General features: G+C 35.9%; 1 protein-coding gene across 1 annotated transcript in view; it reads right to left on the minus strand.

Moving 5' to 3' along the window:
* Positions 1-642: 642 nt before the first annotated feature.
* The window catches only part of npr1b (natriuretic peptide receptor 1b), a 51,616-nt gene continuing 36,564 nt past the window's right edge, over positions 643-15,694 (minus strand). The window contains exons 10-24 of the mRNA XM_051864385.1: positions 15,541-15,625; positions 15,298-15,418; positions 15,070-15,144; positions 14,638-14,715; positions 12,937-13,041; positions 11,108-11,179; positions 10,036-10,195; positions 9,719-9,874; positions 5,481-5,649; positions 5,144-5,290; positions 4,917-5,040; positions 4,770-4,838; positions 3,692-3,866; positions 3,379-3,477; positions 643-1,773 (exon numbers count right to left, since the gene is read on the minus strand). Coding sequence (XP_051720345.1) covers positions 1,625-1,773; positions 3,379-3,477; positions 3,692-3,866; positions 4,770-4,838; positions 4,917-5,040; positions 5,144-5,290; positions 5,481-5,649; positions 9,719-9,874; positions 10,036-10,195; positions 11,108-11,179; positions 12,937-13,041; positions 14,638-14,715; positions 15,070-15,144; positions 15,298-15,418; positions 15,541-15,625 — 1,784 coding nt within the window. The 3' untranslated portion in view covers positions 643-1,624. The remainder of the gene's footprint in view (positions 1,774-3,378; positions 3,478-3,691; positions 3,867-4,769; positions 4,839-4,916; positions 5,041-5,143; positions 5,291-5,480; positions 5,650-9,718; positions 9,875-10,035; positions 10,196-11,107; positions 11,180-12,936; positions 13,042-14,637; positions 14,716-15,069; positions 15,145-15,297; positions 15,419-15,540; positions 15,626-15,694) is intronic.

Here is a 15,694-nt window from a genome sequence, read left to right on the forward strand (position 1 = left end):
AAAAAAAATCATCTCATATGTGGACTAACCATGGAATGCTAAATATAGCACAGCAGTGGTAATCAGAGGAAATCCTCAGGCAGAAACAGAACTTGTGCCTTTCCTTCCATAACAGTGCCTCTAAATATTATAAAAATGAAGTTTAAATATCATTGGTGCTGCCAACATTATAATGCATGCACTTTATTTTGGTATTATATGGAGTTTATATGTGGAAATATTTGTTGTTATAATAGGTGTATCGAATGCAAAGTTTAAACACTTCTGAACTGGGATAATGTTAAAGGAACAGTTATTAAGAGTCTCTCTCTTGGCACTCTCAAAAGTGTCACCTTTAAGTGCTCATAGGAATGACAATCTGAAATCAGTGAGAGAATCCACTCAAGGTGGTTAAAAGTAATTAAAGTGTCAGGCAGGTACTTATGTAGACTCTCAAGAGAATATATAAGAAATTAAAAGATTTTAAAAGGATTCAGATCTTGATTGCAGTCAGAAATTAATGTCAGGTTCTATCCGAATGTGATGCATTATAATTGTGGCCTTATGAGGATAATTTGGAGATAACTGCAGTATGCAGTAAATAGTCTGCTATTGCCTATGATTATGTTGCCAGATGTTTTATCATTACTCATAAACCCCATGGAGAGATCCATTACACTTTACTGACTATAAAACAAATCAAAAAGGCAGAGGAAACAATTAAACATTCAAGCATGTAAAATAATACAATGGCAAAGTGCTTCTCATAAATGATATTTGATAAATAATAAATTATGTGTCAATCTCCCATGAAACATACCTGTAGACTCTGCAGGGATAATGGAAAAGATGGGAAAAGGATCTAAAATCAAACTGAGTGATGTTACTGATCTGTTAGCAGGTTGATTTTATTTTTATGGATTATTAATGCTTTGTTAAAGCTGCTGTAGTTCTGCGTGGCTCACAAAATTGCATCAATTATACCAAAAACTATCAATAACAACCATCTCTCAAAACTGGAGCCCCTCTCATTCAGCAGGACCATGAACCAGAAAGCAATGTGTCTATATGGCTTAAGGAAGAATGCATATGTGTGCAAGAGTCCGACTGGGTGATAAAAATGATTTGGAATATAAGAATCTATCAATACTACTTCAGTGAAATAAATGACAAAATAGTAAATAAGTTATGGATGTTTGTCTTCAAAACATTTGAAATATGAAAGCCTTGTTTTTGTTTTTTTGGTGAGCTAAATTATGAGTAATAACTTCATCATCTTTAATATTTACATGTCTTTTCTCACACACACCCCCTAGCTGGAAGCCATCATATTTATTTAATCTAATATATTTTAAGCCAGCAGTGCTGCAACTTATCCACCAGGGGACGATATTCAATCACATTCAACCTTCACTTCATTTACATCTGCAGCTGGTGCTCTTACAAAAGAAAAAAAAAGAAACATCTTAAAGTACATATATACAAGGTCAGACATCATCTAGTGCTGTATAGGAATATGTGCATGTGCATTTGGCCAACAGAACCAGCACCCAACAGTCTTGGCTTGGTCCCCCTGTGGGTGCATTTGACTAGAGTCAGGGTGTCTCTGTTGATCCCATGATTTTCACTCTCACTCCCCACCGTCTCAATCACTGTCCTTCATTTCCCCCAGAAGCCAATAGGTCCTCATCTTCCCTTTTCCCTTCATCTCCACATCTCCTCTCAGCTCCAGCTGGAAGCAGTTGAACTCTAGCAGCACATCTCGAGTGGCTGACGACACATGAATCTTCAGAGCTGCAGGATAACAGCGTGTAAATGATTACAGTGTTACTGTATAAAGCCTGATTAGCTGAGTTCACACAGCTCACTTCACCGGGTTGACTAACGTGTGTTGGCAAACATGATTTACTGTACTTTCCACCAGCAGGTACTTTAAAGAGCCAATTATTTGTATTGGCAAACACTGTGTTATTTTGGTATTATTTATATAATATTATTGTATTAATATTTTGAATTAGCTTTTATTTTTTTATTTTCAGATTTCTTTTTAATATTAGTTCAAGTTTTTATGTGCTTGTCTTTTTTTTTTTTTTTTTTCTATTTAGCTTTATTTTATTTCAGTTTTAGTTTTAGTCATTTTAGTTTTAGTCACTTCACATTTAAGCTTATTTTAATTCAGTTAAGGCCAATTAACACTGCACCAACAGACGCCAACCAGCAGCAACAAACAAGTTCATCGTTGTTGTTTTGTTTTATTGGATCAGTGTGTTACCCCTGTCAGCATCTATTGGCATTGGTTGGTGCTTGTTTTCGGCGACTGAACATGTTGAATCGGCTTTTGTCGGGTCTTGTGATGTCTAAGAAGTGTCAACATCTGTCGGTGCAGTGTGAATTAGCCTTTGGATACCAAGGCAACATTTTCGTAGAATTTCATGTAAAGTTTTCATGTAATATTTATATATCAACTTTATTTCAATTAACAAAAAAGTTTTTTTTAATAGTTTTAGTTAACAGTAACACATTTTAAATATGGACATACTAAATAAACAGTTGAGCAGTGTCCTGATACTGAAAATAAACAAAGGTCACAGTGTGCAGTAAAACCCCCACAGTTCAATGTATCAATTAGGATTGTGATGGTCAAGGCAGGTGTATATATATATATATATATATATATATATATATATATGCTAATCTACTTCTGTGAGGAATGAATTAGAAACCTTCAAAATTAATCACTTTCCTGATTGCAATTTGTTTTGCTTTTGTCAAGTGTTATCAAACGCTGGCTGATCTGTCTCATTTATCTGGCAGCGTTTATGTGGGAAAACAGGTGGTGGGGGAAATAATTAAATCTGAATTACAATGGAATCTTTTCATCAACTTTTTTTGTTTAGGCTTCTTCAAATGATTGTGAATTTCATTATGGAAAATTGGTGTTGATTATCCAACATATGAAGATGCATCTCTTTTGAAATATTAAAGCAGACGTTTAAAAATGACAGATAATACAGGAATAATAATAATTTTTAATATTAAAAATGTAGCAATCTCAATCTCAGTGTGGTCTGCAGAAATGAATTGAACTTTTGACCGGATATTTGTCAATTTTATACCTCAAATCTAATATAAAATTTAAACATTCAGTATTTCTTCAGTTCTTGTTTCATACCCTTAGTATAGAGTCATGGCTCAAACCACTAAGCCTTTACTAACTGACCTGGGCTGCGTTTCCCAAAAGCATCATAAGCCTAAGTTGATCGTAGAGGCCATTAGTGGCAATTGTTCTACGACCAACTTAGGCTTACGATGCTTTTGAGAAAAGCAGCCCTGAAGTCTTCACCTTTAGTTCTATGCACAAGTTGCCATTTGGTGGGAATGGGAACAGTAAGTCCTTACGTTCTCCATTTGACTCCATGCGAGAGGATGTGTTCACTGTGTCTCCAAAGAGACAGTACCGAGGCATCTTCAGCCCAACTACTCCTGCACAGACGGGGCCTGAAACACACATACAAGTGGAAATGCTGTTCAAAACTATGCATGTTAATGTAAAAATTATTAGTCTATGGATGAGTTTGAGAAGTATGTCTGCAATGGATAGTGATTATATACTAACAAAGCTTATTACAACCAGAAGAGTCAGTTTTCTGCTAATTTAACAGCATGTTAAAGATTAGTTTAACTTCATTAAGATTGATGCGATCATTCTTACCACTGTGAATGCCGATTCGTAATTTGAGTTGCTCATCAGGTCGGTGGCGAATCTTAAATGTTTTAACAGTCTCCAGCAGAGCAAGGGACATGCGTGCGATCTCACGACCGTGCATTTTCCCGTTCCGTACAGGCAATCCTGAAACCACCATGTAGGCATCTCCTATTGTCTCCACCTAAGGAACAATTAGAAACAAAACCACCACAGCAGACAGAGATCCACATCAGCACAAAACACAAGACTAATACATGTAGGCCCCGGTTTCACAGACAGTTTAGATTAAACCAGGATAAGGCCTTAGTTTTATTAGGGCATTTTAGTTGCTTTTATAAATGTGCCATATTTTAAGATACGTCAGTAAAAGTTGCTTTCAGTTAAAACAGCTCAAACATGCATTTTAGTCTGAGACTAGGCATAAGCCTTCTCTGTGAAACCGGGAGTTAGGATTTTACAAAAAAACAAACAAAAAACCACTGTTAAAACTGAGGATGTTTCTTGTTTAATTCAGTGAACGTACAGGTGAATAGACCTTAGTAAGAGTAGCACCATATTTAATTTTTGACAGAAACGAAAACGAGGCTGTGAGGGATAGAAGTATAATGTGATCACTAAATTAGAATGTTGTTGATCAAATAATTGCAGCGATGGTGAGCATAAACAAAAAACAAATAAAAAATCTTACCAACGGAAAACTGTAATGTACCTTGACTAAGGTCTATAAGCCATAATTTTCCTTTGTATTAATGACAAACTTTGCAATATGAAAATACGTACATTTTCTATTAGGATGCATTCAATATTTATTTAAAAATATGCAAATTAAGCATTGTCTTATTAAACACTTTTAAATTAGATTTTTTATTTTTTAAATCAGTACCTCATGGAGGCTTTTCCCCCTTTTTTAAAGAAAAAATGTCCCATAAGATTGTGGTACAAAAAGAATAAAATAAAACCCTTTTACAATTACCAAAAAGGAAAATGAGGAATAAATAAAGTGAAGACATAATTTGTTGACAAAAGAGACAGATGTATACAGCTGTCTAGGGCAAATATGTGGTCAGGTATGAGGTGGTGATACCTTGTAAACATCAAAATTGTCTATAATGGCATCAAAGCAGGTGTAAAGGTCATTGAGGAGGGTGACGATCTATGAGAGAGACACACACACACTTAAAATCATTAGAGTCAAACTAAAACAAAGCAGAATTACTTTTGTGCAAGGTACCTGCAAAGGTGTGCTCTCTGCTGACAGGGCCGTGAAGCCCACAATATCACTGAAGTAAATGGTGACAGAGTCAAAAGCTTCAGCCTGCACTGTCTCACCCTTCTTCAGCTGCTCTGCCACTGAACTAACACACACAACAGAAATCAAGTCCTATGAGAGTTAACTAAGTGTGTATAGGATTATTTTATAGCTGATTTATTATTTGTGCAGTATGTCAGCCAACTGACTGAGGGAGGATCTGGTACAGTAAAGCTTCTGCCTTGCGTTTCTCCTCCAGGTAGGCTTGAGTCCGCTCCTCTACCAGCTCCTCTAGATTATTTGCATACTGCTCCATTCGAGACAAAAGATTATCCAAGATATTACTTCTGTGCTCCCTGAGAAAGAGAATGAGAGACAGAGAAAGAGAAAGAGATGGGATCGGGTGAATGTTCATAATAATAAGTGAACAAAAAGTGGCACTTTATAAAATTGTTCATGAAATGACTATTTGCTCTGAGAGAAATATACATACAGAAATAAGCAAACAGACAAGTGAGGCAGTATAGACAGCAAAAGGGGACAGACCTGTTCTGTTTGCGAAGTAACACACTAATATGGTTGAACTCTGGTCTGTCTGAAGGCTCTTCGGCCCAACAGCGCTGCATCAGCAAACCCAGCTCTTCACTGTGGGCCTGAGGGTTCACTGATGGCCGTAGGTATGGCCATTCTCCCAGAGCTAGACGGTCCACAATCTCTATACACAATGAAAGAAAGTGGGAGAGCAGGAATAGAGAGGAGAATTTTTGAGTTTAATGGAACAGATCACCCAAAAAATTATCCTGACATAATTTACTCATCCTCATAACCCTATTTTCACATTTATATTACCTTTGCCATCATCTAACGCTCAAGTAAAGTTAATCTTTAAAAACACTAATAATTAAAAAAATTAGTTCACTTTCAAATGAAAATTACCCCAAGCTTTATTCACCCTCAAGTCATCCTAGGTGTATATGACTTTCTTCTTTCTGATGAACACAATCGTAGAAATAATAAATATCCTGACGCATCCGAGCTTTATAATGGCATTATGCGTTACCAAACGAGTATGAGCTGAAGAAAGTGTCTCCATCCATCATAAACATATTCCACACAGCTCTGGAAAAAAATGGAACTGGCGTCCGTCAGTTGAATATGAAGGCGTAGGATGTACAGCGTAAGCTTTTTGAAGAATATGGAAGGCGGTCTGGCGGAAGCTAGATATTTTACTTCATAACTTGTTAAATATGGATATATTTTTTTTAGATAAATGCATCACTTTGCTTTAGAAGGCCTTTATTAACCCTCCAGAGCCGTGTGGAATATGTTTATGATGTATGGATGTGGATGGAGACACTTTTTCAGCTCATACTCGTTTGGTAATGCATACTGCCATTATAAAGCTCGGATGCGTCAGGATATTTATTAACGGATTTATTAATTTATTAACGGATAACAGGATATTTATTAATAGATTATCGACTGTGTTCATCAGAAAGAAGAAAGTCATATACATCTAGGATGGCTTGAGGGTGAGTAAAGCTTAGGGTAATTTTCATTTGAAAGTGAACTAATCCTTTAACACTGGTAAATGTAATCTTTAGCAAATATCAAAATGAATATTCATTTTTCATACTGTAAATTATAATTTTGTGATGCCTAAATTCACATAGCAATTAAAACAACTGATTTTTGCTTTTAGTGTTTTCTTTTTAATTAATTTAGACAAAATAAAACTGAATTTTAATATAGGGGACCATTTTATCGGTTATGAGTCCTGTTTTTAAATTTGGAAATTCACCTTTTTTTACCTTGTAATTTTTAATTAAAATGTGATAATTCGCATTCAGATCTACCTCCATTCAATCAAAAACTGTGAGAACGAACCAAGTGCCCCACAATTTTTTCTTTTTGATAATTTTTTCACTTTCACAACATGGAAAAAAGAGATTAGTCACTACTTCCATTAAGTTGTGACTTTATTAAGGCATAACCAAAAGAAAAAAAATTAGGGGGGTGAACAGTTCCTTTAACTTCAACAGTATCAGTAGTCTGAAGACATTCTGCCTGTCAATGCGCCTTCCTTCCTTTTCTCTCTATTATCTGTTGCATCAGGGCATTTTCCGTCTGTCTTATTCCCACAAACTCCCACAATGTTTTATCTCTGTTTTCCATCCTCTGCCTGATCTCTCTCAGCTCTATTCATCAGGCTCTTACAGCTCTGAAAGCCTAAAAGAAACAGCTGTGGGTTGTAGCACTCTAGTAAAAACCCCATTTCTCAGCTCCATCCGAGGCTTTTCACTGACAATCTGTCCTGATAAGAAACAGCTCCTTCAAAGCTCAGGTCATCCTTACTGCTGCACAGTTTCTTTGTGTTGGTGCCAGGTTGATTGGTTGGCCAAGCATACACTAGGCTGATTGATTCACCAGTCTACAACCATAATCTTTACCAACAGTAATCTCATCAGCAAGGTGCCCAAATGCATGCGTGCCGCCTGAAGATTGATATGATCTCTTCTTCTATGTCAGTTCTGATTATAGTGCTGAGATCACAAGCTCCAGAGATGCTGACAGCACATTATCTGTGTTTGTGTGTGTACCAGAAGTCTGTTGTTCAAATAAAAACACACATATACACACATACAGACCAATCGCTTTTTGGTCAGTATTCTGAATCACACGATTAAATCAATGAATTAGATTAGAGAGGGAAAGAGAGTAAAAGAGACAAGTGTGGATGGATGTGTGTGTGTTTGTGTGACGAACAAATGAACCTTTTAGTGTCTCTGAAAGTGATATAAAGTGACAGTGATTCATTAAGCTTTTTTTTTTTCATTTAATGCCGATCGAAATTATAGAGGCAATGGAGATGACTGGGAATGTTACTTCAGCAACATTTTAGCAAGTCATGATCTCCATATTTTATGGCAATTAGCAGCTCTGTATAATCATACAGAATCAAAATGCAAAAGTCTGACATTATAACTGACTTCTATGTACGAATGAGAGAGCTCTTCACCCCCTAAGAGCTGTTCTCTGTAAAAAAAAAAGAGAACCATAAATAGGGGATGCAATTTGTGAGAGTATTTTGGCAGGATGACAAGATAATGTCAAGTGTCTTCCTCTTCAGACAAACTCACTGACGGAGGACTGAGAGGGGCAGTGGACTGGCAAATTAAGAGCTTGTGAGGGTGTTCTTATGCATACATACTGTATGTGTAAAGGATCATCTTTGATGTGTCTGTAGTAAAGAGAGGATGCTAGAATATGCGTGTGCATGTGTGTGTGAGCGCAACTGTGAATGGTGTCTGGTTGTGTATTTGTTGACCTCTCTGAAGAACCTGGTTCATTAGCGTCTTTCATTCCTGTCACTGTGAAGGCTCTCGAGAGTAATTTGCGTGAGTGCAGAGACGTGCATCAATATTTTGAAGCGTTTTAAAAAGAGGCAGAAATCCAAGTTTTTCATCCTCCTCAAATTGTTCAAAGGCCCCAAGAATTTCAGACCCCAAATTTCACAGAGAAGCAAAATTAATCATATTAAAGGAATAAAATGAATGACATTACTTATTAATTAAATGAAGAACACATAAAACCAGGCTTTACCATTGCCTTTTTTCTGGCAATTGAATGGAAACTAAGGCTTTTAAGCTTTAAAAAGGATATGGAAGTACTATGAAAGCATCAGTCCAGTTTGACTTGCGTGCAATATTTCAGATGTTGTAAAGCCATGTGATAGCTTTGTGTGAGAAACAGATGAAACAGAAACTAAATTTGAAGGCTACATAACTTAAAATCTAAACAAATTTTAAAACGCTAGACATACAATAGCAGAATCCTTAAATGGTTACAGAGGAAAAAAATGACTGAGGATCACACTCTACTTTCAAGTTGTTCCAAACACAACAAACATGTCTTGTTGCTAGGATACGCATGACAAAAGAAAACAATCTGTTCTAAAATTGGCTCAAAATATCAAACATGTTTCATATCCTCTGACTGGATGGAATCATGGTCTGAAGCTAAACCAAAGTGGGTGCACTATACACTATGCAATTTTCTGTCAAATCTGTCAACTCCGGCTAGCCATTATCTACAACTGGCTCTGACTTTCGGCTATCATACAAATCGAACAAGCCTCTTCAGAAAATGTGGATTAAATAAATATTAATATGGATTAGTTTTCCGAACTCTTTATGAACTTTTTTCAAAGTTTCAGTTGTAAAGGCAGTCAATGGAAGGAAATCTGACAACATTCTGTCACCAAGATCTTAATTTGTGTTCTGAAGATGAACGAAGGTCTTACGGGTGTGGAACAACATGAGGGTGAGTAATTAATGACAGAATTTTCATTTTGGGGTGAACTAACCCTTTCTTCACACAAAGCTATAAAATGACCAGAGGACTTGGAATATAGCTATATGGATTATTCAAATAGATGATGCTTTTACATCCTATATGAAGCTTGAAAGAATTGTATAGCTCCAGACCTGTACAACTTACTTTCTTCTGTGGAACACACACACACACACAAAGATATTTTGAAGAACATTTCAGCAGTTTTTGTCCATACAGTGAGTCACTGAGGTCCAAAATAGCACTGACTGAAAAAAACCCAAAACATTTTCCAAAGTGCTCCACTGAAAGTCATAAAGGTTTGAAACTAAATGAGGGTGTGTAATTGTTTAAGGTTCAGGATTTAATGTCAAAAAAAAGGATGGAGACAGGTAGGCCTAGGCTAATTGTGTAATATATGACACATGGATTGGCAAGATTTGATCTCTGACCTTTGGGGCTTAGCGAGTCTCCCTCCAGGTAAAAGACTCCTCTGCGCAGAGCCACTTCCTGAAGTATGATGCCAAAACTGTAGATGTCAGCCTTTTGCGTGCCTCCTGGAGGAAAGCACTCCAATCTCAACAGCTCTGGAGCTGTCCACAGCTTACCTACACACAGGCATATGCAGATGCACACAGAGACAGACAGGGGACTGACAGTGAACAACAGAGACCGTGACTGAGGTTTGTATGCATGTGTGTTGTGGAAATTGCAGCCATGTGAGTCAATTTGACATGAATTGACAAAGACGAAAGGTCACATGACTGACGTGCATAATAAGAGTGGGCGTCCTCCGTGTCTGACTCTGTCCTGATGCTGGACAGCCCGTAGTCAGTGATCTTTAGCACAAAACGATTGTCAACCACACAGTTGGATGACTTCAGGTTGCCATGGGATACAATCACACTGTTATGAAGGAAAGCCATGCCCTGAGGGGAGAGAAAGATTGGAAAGTATGAAAGAAAGCAAGTGGGCAGGGACGGAGCAAAATGATAGAAAATAGAAAATTATCATAGAAAATAAATGCATGAACACTTAAAGGGTTAGTTCACCCAAAAATGAAAAATAAATGTCATCAACTACTCACCCTCATGTTGTTCCAAACCTATAAGACTTTCGTTCATCTTCGAAACACAAATGAAGATATTTTAATGAAATCTGAGAGATTTCTGTCCCTCCACTGACAGTCCACGCAACTACCACTTTGTCGATTCAAAAAGTTCATAAAGAGATCATAAAACTAATCCATATGAACTGAGTGGTTTAGTCCTAATTTTCTGAAGAGACATGATCGCTTTGTATGATGAACAGATTGAATTTAGGCTTTTATTCACATATAAACATTGATCAGTGAACATAAACAGAAGCTCAACTGTACTTGCCTGATGCACCAGAACAAACCTCAGTGATTCTTGCGGAAGCTCAAATGTGCTGCATGACACATGAGATAATGAACCTCATCGGTTCTCGCACATCAAGCAAGCATGCGTTAGTTTCCGTTTACCATTTCTGATGTGTGCACTGAAGAAAGTTTATAGGTGAATAAACGCCTAAATTCAATTTGTTCATCATATAAAGCAATTGTGTCTCTTCAGAAAAACTGGACTAAACCACTCAGTTCATATGGATTAGTTATGATCTCTAATGAACTTTTTGAAGTGACAAAGTGGTAGTTGCGTAGACTGTCAGTGGAGGGACAAAAGTCCCTCAGATTTCATTAAAATATCTTCATTTGTTTTTCGAAGATGAAGGAAAGTCTTGCGGGTTTGGACCATCATGAAGGCGAGTAAATGATGACAGAATTTTCTGTCATTTTTTAAAGTACAAAGAGGGGCCTCTACCTTTACTATGTCACTGACTAGTGAATATTTGAACATCCAGTCTAGTGTGATGCTTTCATTCTCCAAAATGTCCTGTACGCAGATGCAGAAAAAACTGAGACAAGTACATATACATACATATACAGCCCAAAAAGTATTTGAACTCAAGGCCAACATAAAGGGTTAGTTCACCCAAAAATGAAAATAATGTCATTTATTACTCACCCTCATGCCGTTCCACACCCGTAAGACCTTCGTTAATCTTCGGAAGGCAAATTAAGATATTTTTGTTGAAATCCGATGGCTCAGTGAGGCCTGCATAGCCAGCAATGACATTTACTCTCTCAAGATCCATTAATGTACTAAAAACATATTTAAATCAGTTCATGTGAGTACAGTGGTTCAATATTAATATTATAAAGCGACGAGAATATTTTTGAAGCTTCATGAAGCAGTGTTTTGAAATCGGCCATCACTATATAAGTTGTTATTTTGTTTTTTTGGCGCACCAAAAATATTCTCGTTGCTTTATAATATTAATATTGAACCACTCTACTCACATGAACTGATTTATATATGTTTTTAGTACATTAATGGATTTTGAGAGAGGAAATGTCATTGCTGGCAATGGAAGCCTCACTGAGCCATCGGATTTCAACAAAAATATCTTAATTTGTGTTCCGAGGATAAACTAAGGTCTTACGGGTGTGGAACGGCATGAGGGTGAGTAATAAATGACATTATTTTCATTTTTGGGTGAACTAACCCTTTAATAATGCAGTGGTTCTCAACTGAGTGCCGGGGCCCACTAAGGAGCCTCAACAAACTTCCAAGGGGGCTTCAAGATGAATTAAAATGATTTAAATAAGTATGAAAATGAGATAAACAACTAAAAATCAAGATATTTGATATTATTTGGTTATTTTTTTTAAAGAATATACATTTTTCTAGTTATGCCAAGCTCTAAAATATTTTATCAGGTAGAAATTGTGAGTGGGGTTAGGGGCTCAAATATTGATGTGGACAATGGGGGCCTTGAAGTCAGAAATGCTGAGATCCACTGTAATGTACAAATGCATTTGATAAAACATTAAAACAAAGTGCAGTAATTGACTTAATAAATTTGTTCTTACAAAAGGCACGATTGCAGATGCTATTTGGTTTGATATTTAGAATATAATAAAATTTTTCTTTTTTTTTTTTAGAGTGTCCAGTTTTTATTGTGTGTGTGTGTATTTTTGTAAACTTTTATTTAATGAAGTTGTGGTCACATTTACCGTTGCTTAGCGAATTTTCGTGGACACAATCCAATTATTTCAATAGGAATCCACGTAATTGGGAATTTCATAAGGGTAAAAGATTTCACAATAGGTTCAAGTCATGTCATGTGGATGTGTCGCATTGATCAACAGAAAGCTGTTTGACTTCTGTGTGAGCTGTGCTTCACACATCGCTACACCACTGATAATAGAAAATGGACCATTTTTGATCGTGAATTTTCACTAATGTGACCGCACCTTTAGGCTGGCAATTCCACATTTGGGACATTTAAAACATTGTTTCCTTCATAACTCAGCCAACCTGAGATCTTCCACAGCTACTAGAAACAGTGTGTGTACATGCACATTTTGATATTGACGTATGAATGTGGCTCAGCATGTCATCAAAAAGATCTGAAATAATCTATATTGAACAGCCAATGGCCCACACAGGAAATCTTAACTAAAACATAAAAATGCAGAATTGTTTTTGTAAGGGTTGAGTTTAGAGTTAGACTAGAGGATAGAAAATGTCATCAGCACAGTAAGTCAATGAGAAGTCCCTACAATGACAGAATCATGTGTCTGTACCTGCAGGCTGCCTCGAGGGCAGTATTCTGTGACGATGCAGATATTGGGTGGGTCGATGCAGGCGCCGATAAAACGGGTCAAATGCTCATTCTGCACATCTCTCATCTGGAGAACAAACGCGCACTATTATTCATAATTCACAGTATATCTGTACAAACATTTATAAGCAAAACACTTCACTTATTGTTGGTATTAAATGAACCTACAGTACCATTTAAAAAGTTTAGGGTCGGTAAGATTACTCCATTCTTTAGAAATCATTCTGGTTTGGTGCTCAGGAAACATTTCTTATCATTATCAATGATGAAATTGTAGCTGCTTAATGTTTTTTTGGAAACTGATAATTTTTTGATGATTCTTTTATGAATAGAAAGTTCAAAAGAAAAACGGTAACACTTTACAATAAGGTTTATTAGTTAAACATTAGCTAATGTATTAATTAACATGAATTAAAGGGATTAATTATTAAAGGGATGAATTAGTTCACCCAAAAATGAAAATAATGTCTTTTATTACTCACCCTCATGTTGTTCCACACCCGTAAGACCTTCGTTAATCTTCGGAACACAAATTAAGATATTTTTTATTAAATCCGATGGCTCAGCGAGGCCTGCATAAACAGCAATGGTACTTCCTCTCTCAAGAGCCATAAAGGTACTTAAAACATATTTAAATCAGTTCATGTGACTATATTGGTTCTACCTTAATATTATAAAGCGACAAGAATATTTTTGTGCACCAAAAAAAACAAAATAACGACTTTTTAACAATATCTAGTGATGGCCGATTTCAAAACACTGCTCCGGATCGTTATGAATCTTTTCCATGATTCGGATCACGTGTCAAACCACCAAACTGCTGAAATCACGTGACTTTGGCACTCCGAACCACTGATTCGATTCATAAAGCTCCAAAGCTTCATGAAGCAGTGTTTTGAAATCCGCCATCATTAGATATTGTTAAAAAGTCATTATTTTGTTTTTTTGGCGCACAAAAATATTCTCATCGCTTTATAATATTAAGGTAGAACCAATGTACTCACATGAACTGATTTAAATATGTTTTTAGTACCTTTATGGATCTTAAGCGAGGAAGTACCATTGCTGTCTATGCAGGCCTCACTGAGCCATCGGATTTAATCAAAAATATCTTAATTTGTGTTCTGAAGATGAACAAAGGTCTTACGGGTGTGGAAAGGCATGAGGGTGAGTAATTAATGACAGAATTTTCATTTTTGGGTGAACTAACACTTTAACCATGAGCAATACATTTGTTACTGTATTTATTAATCTTCGTTAACATTAGTTAATGAAAATACAGTTGTTTATTGTTTGTTCATGTTAGTTCACAGTGCAATAACTAATGTTAACAAGATTTTAATAATGTATAAGTAAATGTTGAAATAAACATTAACAAAGTTCAATAAAGTGCAGTTCATTATTAGTTCTAGTTAAATAATGTAGTTAATTAATGTTAACTAATGAACCTTATTGTAAAGTGTTACTAGAAAAACATTTAAAATAGAAATCTTGTCTTTACTGTTATTTTTGATCAAAAATAAAAGTATAAATTTCTTTCCAAAAAAAAAAAAAAAAAAAGATACTCACCCCAAACCTTTAAATGGTAGTGTATTTGTAATAATTATAATCAGATATGCAGATTAATCCACTTTTAGAGCAAATAACAGCATGACACACTCACATGCTTCAGTTCAAACAACACTTTCCTCGTTAACTCGATGCGCTTTCTGCTGATGTATTTAATGGCTACAATGTTTCCCTGGGGAAAAAATTGGCACACGTGTTATGTTTGCAGTGGGTAGCATGTGTGCATTTTGAGCTTATAACAAGCATTTAAATGGTAAATCTGTACTGTTAAAATTACCGTTAAAGCATTTAATGTAGGCTAATGTAAATTACAACTCATATTTTTAACATTTTAAAATGTATGATAAACAAAAATAAACTGTTAATGAACTAAATACTTCTAAATTATCATTAACCTATTAAAAATTAAAAAATGCTGTAAATAATGTTGTTCATTGTTAGTTCATAATACCAAATGTTACCAAATTGACCCTTATTGTAAAGGGTTACCATGTAAACTTTTAAAAAGAGCTTGTCAGAAAGATACCTTAAAGTAGCCAGTTTTAGCGAACACCTGGAAATTACCGTCAGCTGTCAGCAGCGATCCATAGTTTGAACCTCTCTGTAGAGAATGAGAGAGAACAACTGATATAATGACGATAATAAGCATAATAAATAATAAAATAAAATTAATATTAAATGGAAAACCAGAGAGCTGGAAAAGAAATTTGAGAAATATGAGTGTGCACTAGTATGTACTGCATCTGTGTTTTACTAGAGAGAGTGTAAGTTTGCTGCCAGTGCTTCTCATGGCCTTTTCCAGATTGCTCATCTGAATGTCGTCCCAAGAGATCCTCCACAACTGAGCGACCAACTCCTTCTCCAGCTTCAGCTTTCTGTGTGTATATACAGTAGGTGTTTTAGACAAAGCCATATTTGTAGAATAGAATCAGAAGAACCAACATTTATAAATGATTGATTAGGTATCAGTTATCAAAATAATCTTGCTTGCTCTCACCTGTATATAAACACGGTCACAGTGAAGATGATGACAAGGATGAGGAAAAGCACAATGGAAATCATCTGGTGCATTGCGATTGTTCCTAAAAGGAAAGAGGAAAAGTGACGGAGATTGAGAGATGGATAAGCAGTTTGTCTGCAGAACTAGTGTA

Source organism: Ctenopharyngodon idella, chromosome 16, assembly GCF_019924925.1.
Source record: "Ctenopharyngodon idella isolate HZGC_01 chromosome 16, HZGC01, whole genome shotgun sequence".
Taxonomy (NCBI): domain Eukaryota; kingdom Metazoa; phylum Chordata; class Actinopteri; order Cypriniformes; family Xenocyprididae; genus Ctenopharyngodon; species Ctenopharyngodon idella.